Genomic DNA, 12,579 nt, shown 5'->3' on the forward strand with positions numbered 1-12,579 from the left:
AGGCGCCGCCGATTGATTTGATGAATGCCGATCGGCGCCGCCTTCGTGGGCGGGCACAAGTGCCGCACGCTGGATCTCAGGGGAAATCAAATCAATTTTTTTTTTCTTGTTTTCCCTTGTGCGGAAAACCTGGTGCGTCTTATGGTCCGAAAAATACGTTAATTTTAAGTTAAAATAGATGTTTTTCAAATAAATTATGAGCATTTGTTCCACATCAAAACTAATCAGTGGATGGTACCTATACTTGTAATAGAACCTGATAATTGATCCTACATAAAATCAAAACATGTCTTCTAAAAGGCACAGTACTTAGGCTTCAGACTTGCCCCTTTGAACTTCTAGGCAGCAGACAAGGCATGTGTGCTGGTCACCTGACCAAAAGGCCTTCAGTCATGTGACCTATCTAAATCCTTATACTGTTTATTGTAGTTTTAGTTCTAGGGTAAGCCATAATTATGGTGGTGTGTGTGTGTGGTGGTTTTTTTTTTTTTTTTTTTTTTTCCTAATAAAAAAAAAAAAATTGGATTTTTTTTCTTGCATATGAAAAAGTTTATCCTAATTATTGAGCTACTAAAACATACTTTTTACACATTTAGAATTTTACTTTGCAGAATTGTCTAATACTGCAGTAATCTAAGGTGTGTTGAAAGTGACAGTGAAATAATTAGAGGGGTGGAGGGGATATTTATGGCGGAAGGGAACTCCGCTTGTGACTGCAAGGTACCTAGAATAAATGGCAGATTGTCCTGTATAGTAAGATCGGATGTATTAGTTACATAGTTTTATAAACTTACTTTCCTTGCAGAGCTATAGACAATCCTTAAATGCACCGCAAAAATAATTTCAAGTGAAAATGTTTTAAAACCTAAAAAAAGTGTTTTAGGAATATTTATAATCTAGATAAATTGAGTTACTTGGCTATCGATTTAATTTGACTGCTATGATTTTATTTAGACGGATAAAGTAACAAATCTGCGTTGTGTAATGTATACATTTTATTTGTTTTTCTGTCTACAGAGAATATGCATCTGGAGATTAAGGTCGCCCTGAATTTTATAATTTCGTATCTGTATAATAAGCTTCCACGAAGAAGAGCTGACCTGTTTGGAGAGGAGCTAGAGAGGCTCTTAAAAGGCAAATACGAAGGGCACTGGTACCCAGAAAAACCTCTGAAGGGCTCTGGCTATCGCTGCGTTCACATTGGTGAAACTGTGGATCCCGTAGTTGAGCAAGCAGCGCGCAGGAGTGGGCTCGACATAGAAGACGTAAGAGCAAATGTGCCGGAAGAGCTTAGCGTTTGGATTGATCCATTTGAAGTGTCTTACCAAATTGGAGAAAAAGGAACCGTTAAAGTACTATACTTGGAAGACATAGAAAGCAGCACTGAGCTGGACAAAGAGATAAAGAGTAGCTTCAATCCCGAAGCACAAGCATTTATCCCAATCACTAACCAAGAGACCTCGCTGTCCAACTCGCCATCTCCATCCTTTGGTCAGTCCCCGAGTCCAACTTTCATCCCTCGTGCCACCCAGCCCATAACCTTCACTACTGCCACCTTTGCAGCTACCAAATTTGGCTCCACCAAGATGAAGAAAGGAGGTCAACGCATGGCACGATCGCCCACCAATAACCTGGCAAAGCACAAGGGTCTTTCTCTGTCAATGCATTCGTTAAACTTCAGCCCAGCCCAGGGAGCTCCATCCCAGCTTTCTCCAAATGCCAAGGAGTTTGTCTTCAGTGGACCACCAGGGCTCCTTTATGATGGCGATAGCCAGAATTTACCAAGTCCAGGCCAGTTTGCTACTCCATTTAACACTGGGAGCAGTCTATTCAACGATAAATCCCCTTTTGTGGATGGATTGAACTTCAGCCTTCCTTATCCAAGCCAGCCTTTCCAGCCTGTTGTCCTGGCAAATTAAATTTATTGAAGAATTTCTATAACCTCCTCCCATTTTTTTTCTTTTGAAAAAAATGAAAATTGATTTTGATTTATAAAAAATTAAAACAATGATAACACAGTTATTTACTGGGAGACAATGTACTTAGCTACTGGACGCTTGTGAAGTTCTCATCTTTTTACAAGAAAATGCATATATATTAAAATATATATAAATACGGAGAGTATATGGAAATCTAATTAGTTTCTTTATTTTTTTTACCTTTTTTGTCATTGGATGCATCAGAAGAAATATAAATGTTTTGGGAATTTTTTTTCCCTTCATGTGCCCTAAGGAAGAAGGAAAATAAGACTGAAGGCTCTTGTCTGTCTGCACCACCATATCAACAGAACTGTCCATGCAGCAGGATTGTCACTCGAATGACTGGTACAGTTTTGCATCCTTTTTAAGATCTTCTGCCAGCCAGGAAGAACAACTGAATTAATGAAAGTTGGGGAAAACTTTTTTTTTTTTTTTTCTTCTTCTTCTTTGCAATTCTTCAACACTGTCTATTCACACTATTACTTCTCACCTCTTTATGGTCTCTAAAACTTTATTCTGTCTTCTATCCTTGTATTTTTCTTTTTAAAAGTTTTTCTTAAAAATACTTCAGAATCAATTCTACCCAGTCTTCCGCAAGACAAGAAAATGGTCTCCTCAGTACTCTGCATTGTCTCCATCAGATTGATTATTCAGTAACAAAGGTAGTCAAGTCGTAGGCATTCATGTTCTATCAAAAAGTTCTAGTGTGCCCTATAGTAAAGTGTGATTGGACTATGTGACTACCAGTGTTATAATTTGACATATAAAAGGGTAGATCAGTTTAATGCACTATATTATTTGTATCTTTGGGGCACTTTAAACACTGATGTAGAGTTTTTTTTTTTCCTTCTTGTACTGATGGAGTTACTTCTAAAGTAGTATTCTATATGGGGGAGAAGGGTTCAATATATAGCAAAAAGGTTCAGTCTCCTGGGCCTGTATGGATGCTTCGTGGCACCAATGAAGAATCGGAAGCTCGTCTTATCTGCACTTTTAAGGTGAAATTTAAAGCAGAACTTGTCTTTGCTCTTCAAGCAGTATTATAAGAAAATGCCTGAGCCCCTTACAACAAGTTTGACGGTGTCTTTTGTTGTAAGATCACATTGTGGTGGTATTTTTTTTCCTTCTACTTTCTGACCTCTTAATACAGAAAGCATATTTAGGTATAGCAAACATATACAATTCCTTGTCTAAAATAGGCCAGCATGGCTGAAATGGCATTGGATAAATATAATATATTAACAAATGTTTTTTATTATATCTATATTTTTAAAGCTGTTTATAAATCCATTTTTTTATTTATTTTATTTTCTAAGACAACTTTGGGATATGCATTGTAAGGATCAGTAATGAAAATTATATATATTAACAAAAAATAAAAAAAATCTAGCCCAGCCTCTTCATGAATGCAAAATCCATCAATACTAAAGGTGTCCTTAAGACCAACAGTGAAGGTTAACTGTTTTCCTTTGAGGTAGATGGCCAATGTCCATGTTGGATTTCAAAAATAAAATGAATTACTGCTTAGTACTTAAGTCTAAAGGTCCTTTTCTTTTTCAGTCTTGTCACTTTCAAATGCATCTTTGCTTCAATGCACGGAGAAAGCTCTCCACTGATTTAGAAATAATTGTCACTTGGGAAATGCAAGATGGTCCCTTTTAATTTTTTTTCACGTTAAACTATGTAAAGTGATGGGGGAATAAATCCAATATTTTTTTTTCTCGCATTTATTCGGACTACACCTTTTTTTTTAATGCAGTTCCTCTTCACCTGGGTTTATGTATTTACTGCAAGTTGACATTCACTTTCACCTCTGTATATTGTAGGTAAGCAGCTATTCTTGAAGGCACCTAGAGCCATATGGATGCAGAAGTCTATGTGGAACTTGGTGCAGATGCTGGTTACTGCACTTAAACCCCTATTCTACCACAATGGCAATGTCCTTTTTCTGCAAACCTCCTTTATATTAGGTACTAATACAAACTTGTGCTTATTTTTTTCCCAGTTGTGAAAAGTGTGTAGCAATTCTCTCCATTACCCCGCCATCCTTTTTAGGTCCCCCCCATCACTTAGGACAACACCAGATGATACAAAAGTCAGGCCATGTGCTAGTTCTATAACTCTGGACCTATATAATAAACGTAATGGTTCCTTGTCACTCCTACTTTTCCCATGTTAGTAGTAACAGTAATGGCTTTACTTTTAGGGCTGCCCCAAAACTTTAGCAACTAGACAACTCCCTGACACTTAACCATTTAAATCTTTGTATGGTGAATACAGAATAGAAACACTTAATTTAACTGTGCAAGTATTAGTTTCTACATAAATATCAAAACTCAAGTAGTCCTTTAACAGATTTTTTTTTTTAATTAGTGTTACTGATTATCTAAAATGAAAAGTAGCAAAATCTAATGCTTTTTTTATATTTATATATACTGGTAAATGTTTGATTTCCATGAAATTGGAGACATTTGAAGGGTCTTTCATTTGTTAAGTGGTTATAGATGTTTAATATTTGGGTGTGTCAAAACAAAAAGTCCAAAAAACATTCTACAGATTTAAGGATCATTATAAGACCATTTTTCTCCCCTTGCTTCAAGAAAGCTGCACAGTCAATAATACTTAAATATGGGTTTTTGTTTAATTTCTAGGATGGGAAACATTTTGTCATAAGGCGGTGAATTGTTTTGCAAACAATAAGTTTGCATAACATGGTAAAGCACAACTTTTATTTTCTTACCTTTATACCAGAGGAAAGATGTAAAGCAAAATTCTGTAAAATTGAATGCAAACGTTCATCTCATACTCTCGTGCTATATAACATTGTTTAATGTACAATTCCAGTTTATTTCCATGGATGTTTGAAAAAACTTCACCGTAGTCCTTGATGTCTTCTTTTTATGCTTTCATCAATTTTCGTTAATGTGACCCAAGCAAACAGAATAAAAAAAGTTTACCAACAAGGGAGAAAAAATATTCATAATGAAAATAGAGGGGGTTGTATTGGAAATTAGGTATTTGCTGCGATTTGTGTAAATTAATTTCCTGTAACATTCACATTCCTAAAAATGTAGCTTTGCTATGCTATTACAAGAAAGTCTTACTCTAATATTCAATTTACACCCAAATAGCTTACACTTTTATGTGAGCGGAGTTGGAAAATGAATTAGTACTAGCATTTAAATCCTATGTAACCTGCAAGCAATGTTAAATTCCTGCGTAAACCAACATCTTGTATGCATGATATACCAATATAATGCAAAATTTTAACACTGGCTATTAAAAGTAGGGGATCCGTATACTAAAATAAAAAAAAGTGCTTGCTTTCTAGGCTTGATACAAAATATAGACCCGATGACCTCTGTTTTTCCTTAACTTCCCCTCCTTTTTTCCAATAAATCCTTTAGACAGTAATAACATAGTTCAAAGATCTAGAAAGTAGAAAAGACTAAAAGAAAGGACGCCATAGCTCAATGGTATTAAAAACTGAATAATTATTAAGTTACTGGAAATAATTCTACTCTCCTATAAAGTTAATTAGGTGTTGATACTTCACAAGTTTGAAATGCGTATGTTTTCAGTATGCTATGTCACATTTTCTCCCATCTTATATATTGAATTTTTTTTTCAAGAAGACACTAGCTCCTATGTGTTTCCTAGTTTTTATTTGCATTTATAAGAAAAGAAAAAAATATAAAGTTTGCTACATTTGTAAAATGTGAGAGGAATATATTCTAAATATATATTTCTAACGTACATTTAAGCTATACTTCTGTTCAGGTTTTTTCTTAAAGAAAATAGATTAAAAAAAAAACTAAAAAAAAAAAAAAAAAAACTAAGGAATTTAAAGTATTTTTTCAAAAAAAATAAAAAGAAAAAAAATCCCAGAAACTGCCTCTTCTCAAAGCGGATACAGTGTCTAATCTTGTACAGAACTGCGAATTAAATCTTTATATTAAAAATTAAAATATTGACTTGTAAATGTTACACTATAACAGGATTTGTTTTACTTTTTTGTTTAACGCAGGTCGATGGGTGGGAAGGGGGAATATTTTTAGTTTTATTTACTGAAAAAAAATATAAAGTAACATGATTTTTTTTTTTTCTTTGTGTTATTTCTTTTGGAACATTTGTGCAATATTTGATGGCCTAATGGAGTGTTAAGTTTCAGATGTACAGTTTATATTGTTCCAAAGTTTTTTTAAGTTTGTATTAAAAGCATGATATTAAGATTACAGTTTTTGTTTTTTTTTCTTTGCTATTCAAAGTGGATGCAACTTTTCTGTAGATAAAAGTAAATCATTTCTTATAGGGGTGAATGGAAAAAGCCAGGCTGTCATGATGAATGCTCAAAGATTCAAGTACAAATGCTGTAAGCAGAGCAGCACTGGCAGCCCCATATAAATATCTCAATGTATTGGAGCCATTGGAACCTCAAGTTGGCTTCACATCTGCTTATTGATGGATAATAAAATGCCATAGGCATTGTATGAAATGTACAAATGGCATTGTATGAAATATTGAATGCAGAAAAAACATCAGTCATGACTATTTATGCCAAGGCTGCTTCTCCTTGGTTTGCTGATACAGTTCTTTTGGGCATGGAAATTATTGCATGATGCCCCCAAAAATGTCATCTCTACCTATGTATGAGTTGGGTCTAGAGGCACGAGCAGACCACGGGATCATAAACCGGCCTTCTATATTTAAGACCTAAGCACGCACCTCTGTGCAAAAGATATACAGGTGTCTGTACAATCACTCCTCTTATTTTCAGGGAACAAATTGTCTATGCAAAGGTGTTGGTTTTCATGCTTGTATTTGGTTGAATTTTTCAGATTTTAAACTGTTCTATACAGTTGTACCAATTTCCATAGAACCACAAGGCATTCAACTTTACTCCAGTAAGGCAAGCCATGAATGTTGAAAATGTGTTGTACCGAATGAGTTGGCTAAAGCTTCTCTGTCTGAATTGTGATAGAATTGTGTGCCATGTTTGGCTACTAATTAATAAAGGTCCTTTGGGTTTAAAGGGATTGACCTAACAGGTAGTGAGTTTGCACTCTGGTTATTATGGTTAAGTGGTTATTATTATTAATAAACAGGATTTATATAGTGCCAACATATTAACACAGCGCTGTACATTAAATAGGGCATTCCCTCAGCTCCACATTTACTAAGTGCCCTTTCCTTACAGGTATGCTTATTAAGCAGTAGGTAATATAGGAAGTGTTATATTTGAATGCAATTTTTATTATTTTAAGTTGTTCACAACAAGCCTAATTGACTGAGTATTCTGTAGTTGCTTGTCTTTACTCCCCTCATAAGTGGGGAAAAGATCCTTTTGAGTCATATACACAAGTGAGACCTCCTATATGCTCTTCTTTAAAGGGGACTTGCTACAATTTGATCATCCCTGGGACCAGCATAGGGTCTGTTGCTGAAGCTGGTCTCATTTTCATATTAGTTAATGGGACTTTACGGTCCTTCTCCAAGAAATAAGGACGGTCATCTTGCACGTGTCTTCATTATACGAAGAAGCTGCAAATGGGCCTCATTGCAATAGGTTGCGAATGCTTGACTTTTTTTCAGCACACGGAATAAGAAGGTTTTATATTTGCAACTAGCTTATTTAGGGAAGCTTGTACTAAGACTACTTGGGGCCATTACTCCATTCTCAACGTCAAAATAAATGTTCCCAGGTTGATCAAATGGCTCCAATGCATTATTATTAAACAGGGTTTATATAGCGCCAACATATTAGGCAGCGCTGTACATTAAATAGGGTTTGCAAATGACGGAAAGATACAGACAGTGACGTAGGAAGAGGAGAGGGCCCTGCCCCGAAGAGCTTACAATACATGGATCCATTTACCTGGCAGCATATACAGATGAGTTCTGATTCATTGAGTTGCATTTCGTCCTGGGTCAGTAACTCAAGGTACTGAGACCAGAGATGGCCAAGCAACAAAAGGATGTCTCTGCTTCCCTCATATTCTGATTCTGCCTTAAATAGTTCTCATTGATGCTTATTTAGCACCGTGGCTCAGTGGTTAGCACTCTGGTCTTTGCAGTGCTGGGTTCCCGGTTCGAATCTCAGCCAGGACTCTAACTGCATGGAGTTTGAAGGTTCTCCCTGTGTTTGTGTGGGTTTCTTGCCACATTCCAAAAACATGCAATTAGGTTAATTGGATTCCCCCTAAAAACTGACCTTAGACCACAATAATGACATATAAATGTGGTAGAGACATTAGATTGTGAGCTCCTTTGAGGGACAGCTAGTGACATGACTATGGACTTTGTACAGTGCTGTGCAATATGTTGGTGCTATATAAATACTTTATAATAAGTCAGCTTGGAGCGCTCTTGGCTCTATTTATAGTAATAAGTAGAAACTCTCAATCCACACCCGACTCACTTGAATTTGTGTTCTTTTCATGTTTAAATGAACTTTACTCTTCACCGCTCCCATTTTTTTTTTTTTCAACCGTTCTGGTGTTGGTGAAATCTGCATGCCTCTCTTTGGCACCTTTTTACCCATAAATTACTTTCCTTATAATGAGCTAATCTGCAAAAAGAAATTGTAGGGGATCCCAAAAAAACCTTAAATCAATCTAACCAGTGCCTACATGAGTGAGAATCTAACCTACTTGTAAATTGTAGCCAAGTTCTGTCTGTGCTCACTCAGTAAATCTGTCTCCTGTTAAGCTTAAACTTCCTGTGAGGTTGTTGGGGTAGAAGGGCGTTCCATACTTCACCTGGCAAAGGCTTTGATTACCAGTGCCGCCTTAGAATGGGTAAATAAGCATACAAGGCCAATGATAGGAGCAAGGAGTTGAGAAAACTTTGTGTGTAGTATGTAAATAATTCCATAACTAGTATTTGCCCAACTTGCGGGCTTGTTTATATTGTGCAGAAGAATATTCTGTTTGTTCACGCTCGGATACCCTTTCTGCATTTTGATCTTTGCTTCTAAATTTAGGCTGACCTTTATATTCTTGTATAGAGTGACCAGAGCTGTACAGGTCTTATTTAAAGGTAATTTTCCTTTTAAAGATGAACTGTAGGGGACCAGATCCATCCAGCCTATATGTGAAATGCTTTATATGTAGGTGGCCCCTGAGCTGACAATACTGTATGGATATTTTTACCTGAGTGCTAATGAGTTATGGGATTGTAGCCAGAGGACCGACACGAAAGACATTTAGTATAGTCATGGGGCAATATGTATAGGACAAGGATGACTTCATGGTCTTTAAAGGGTAAGCTATACAATGGTTGGCCTGCGTTAGGGGTGGGTAAGCTAAATATGAAATGTGCAGTTGTGTTAGTATTTTAAGTCTGGTGTACAGCCTAATGTCAAAGCAAATGGAAGCCTCAAACCTGAACCCCAAGCAAACTGCTATCTATGTTTAAAATGTGTACTCTTCAGACAACTTGTAAACTAGGCTGCCCTGCCCAATTGCATGAAGTCATGTGCTAGATCTATAAATTGAACATTGATTGGAAGTTTTTGTTCTTTGCTCAGTCAATGCCGCTCCTCCGGTTCTGACCAATAATAATGGCACAGGGTCATCTATTGCCATTTGTCCTTCTGCAAATCACCGATGTACTAGCTGCTAATGATTGGCGAACAACAAGTCCCAGAAACCTTCTGCTTTGAAGATGCTCTGACCTAGTCATTTGAGGCCTTAACAAGTTTGCTTAGATCTTTATTTTATACTTGCTTTTTTTTTTAAATGCTGTCATTGCCTTAAAAAAATGGCAGTTCATTTGCTACTTTTTATATCCGATCTTTAGGAGGTAGAGGGAGTAGAAAAGGTTAAAAATCTAAATAAAAGAACCTGAATCTTTAACACTGAATATTTGACAATTTACCCAACTGGTGGGTAAAGACTCTTGTCCATTAAAGTGTGACTGCGTTGTTTAAAAACCAGGACCTAAAGCTGCCACGGGTTCTCGACCATTCTGCTATCTAAATAATGCGTTTTGCTGGTTTAACAGAAGACCCAAAATCTTCCTCATCATCTAATATTACTTGTATATTACAACTGAAGGCTACAACTGTTAGGTGTATTCAAATATTCATTTTCTATAAATGATTAGGGCTGTAAAGCTGTGGTGGTCAACTTACCGGACATAGGTATTACATACTAGCATATTACATTACATATGAATAATGGAGTGCATTGCAACAATAAGCTGTCAGCGAATGCAGCCGTGCAGAAGGAGATGGTTGGGGGATAGTGATGTACTGCAGGGGACGTTACTAGGCTTCAGATCTGTTACATGGGATTGTTGGGGTAACAAGTCACTGCTTCCACATCGCTGTTTCCTGGAGCCCTTTTAAAAACTAATTTCAATGTTTACATTTCACCTCAAGATACGATATAAAAGATCAGAGGGTGGAAAATATATATGTGTAGAAAAGGGATGCCACAGAAAAAGTAAGACTGCGAAAGAAACAGAAATCATTTACCTATTGCATCCAAGTATGCACCAAGATGGAGCCTGCAGGGGCCTGGAGCTTTGCACAGTGAATGCCAAAGGTACACACAGTCTCAGGTCTGTAAAGCATTTCCCTGATGAAGCTTCAGTGCATCAAAAAGATGTCCTGCAAAGTATATAGTTTATGAAAATAAAGCAAATGCCCTGCAATTTGCATTTGATAAATATGTAAGCGGGGGTGGCCCATTATAGAGTCCCTGGAACCCGCCTCTGGATCTCTCATTTTGCAATAGGAAAAAAAGTGTCAAGGAGAGAGAAAAAAGTCTCACATGAGTTGCTAATAAATGTAAAAGTTTATACGTAGGTGAGTATTTTATGTGATTGGATCCTAAATAGTAATATTTGTGTTGGGGGTTGCAATTTTGGCAGATAGATGCCCTGGTCTCATTGATCTGAGCCTCAGTGGTTGTAAGTGATCTCAGTCTTGTAGAATACTTAGTAAACGTGTTAAAAAAAATTACAACAATATGGATAGGAGACACAAGGAAAAAGTCCTAATTTGTATCTATACAACCCTGAGAAAAAGAAAGTACACCCCCTTTCAATTCATAGGTGATCTGATAATTAGCAGGTCCTAAAATTAAGCAAATACAACCCTAGATAATCAACAACAGTATACACACTGAGTCATTTTGTATTTATCCAACTCTAAAAGTCAAAATGCTGAAACAGTGCAGGCAAATTAGGTACACCCTTACAACTTCCATAGATATTAAGAGGGCAAGTAGCAACCAAGTACTGCTAACCAAATACATGTTAATAATTATTCATCGTCAAATGTTTTGGCACTTTACTGGGCTGGAGCATTCTGGTGTGTGTTACTACAATGCCAAAGATTAAAAACAACCTGGTTGATCATAGAGAAACAATAGTTGCTGCTCATGAATCTGCAAAGAGTTTTAAGACCTATTCCAAACCAAGTGGGAAACTTTCAAGACCATTGTCAATAATCCCAGGAGTGGCTGTACTAGTAAATTCACCCCAAGGTCAGACTGCAACGATTAGAGAAATTGTAAAAACCCAAGAGACGTCTCACACTCTACAGATCTCAGCATGTTAAAATAAAGACTGAACAAGTATATCTTGTTTGGAAGGATTGCCAGGAGAAAGACTTTTCTCTCTGACAAAGCACACGGCAGCACAGCTTAAGCTTGCAAAGCTGCATCTGGTAAACTAGAACACCGTCCTTGAGATAAACGAGGCCAAAGTAGAGATTTTTTACCCCTAATGCATAGCACCACGTTTGGCGAAACACTTCACACTAATTGTCAAGCGTGCTGGAGGGGCGGTGATTTGGGCTGGTTTTGCATCCACAGCATCTGGGCACCTTGCAGTCATTGAGTCAACCGCAAACTCCACTGCAATCCAAAATTATTTTGGAATCCAATGTCAGGCCATCTGTGTAACAGCTGAAGCTTGGCTGAAATTAGGTGATCAGGACAATGCACACAAGGACGTCAGTAACCGTCTACGACAGAATGGCTGAAAAAGAAAAGACTCAAGGTCTTGCAATTGCCCAGTCATAGTCCAAAACTCAATCTGATTGAAATGCTGTGGTGCAATCTTATCAGAGCTGTGCGTAAAATAATGCAAATCTCAATGAACTGAAGCCAAAGAGGCCACAACAATAAGAGAGACTAAAAGAATTCTACAGAAAACAATTACTTTAAACTATTGCTGCCAAAGCTGGTTCTACAAGCTAATAAATTATGGGGTGTGCTTAGTTTTCAACACACGGTTCCTCCATTTTGGCTTCATATTTGTTAAGTACATAGAACTCTATACATAAAACCTTAGAAATAAAACGTGTGATTTCTTTTTCTGATGACTCTGCAGTATGTTCTGAAACAAAAGAGGTTGTACATGATCAGGCTGCAGAGTGTGCATGCTCCACACTAACATTTATAATTGTTCAATTTTTTATTTGTTGTATTTTAATCTATGGCTTGATACGCCAGAAAATCATTTATTTAGGTGTGTTGTTTCTGACTTTGTTAATGTTCTTAGAATTTACATTTTTAAACAAAAAGGGCCCTGTGGGCAATTAACCTGCTTCACCTCCTGTTTTCACCCACCAGTATGAAAATTAAAT

General features: G+C 36.8%; 1 protein-coding gene across 1 annotated transcript in view; it reads left to right on the forward strand.

Moving 5' to 3' along the window:
• TOB2 (transducer of ERBB2, 2) overlaps positions 1–6,214 on the forward strand; it is a 9,985-nt gene extending 3,771 nt beyond the window's left edge. The window contains exon 2 of the mRNA XM_072421087.1: positions 1,018–6,214. Coding sequence (XP_072277188.1) covers positions 1,023–1,919 — 897 coding nt within the window. The 5' untranslated portion in view covers positions 1,018–1,022 and the 3' untranslated portion in view covers positions 1,920–6,214. The remainder of the gene's footprint in view (positions 1–1,017) is intronic.
• Positions 6,215–12,579: the final 6,365 nt, after the last annotated feature.

Source organism: Pyxicephalus adspersus, chromosome 8 (assembly GCF_032062135.1).
Source record: "Pyxicephalus adspersus chromosome 8, UCB_Pads_2.0, whole genome shotgun sequence".
Taxonomy (NCBI): domain Eukaryota; kingdom Metazoa; phylum Chordata; class Amphibia; order Anura; family Pyxicephalidae; genus Pyxicephalus; species Pyxicephalus adspersus.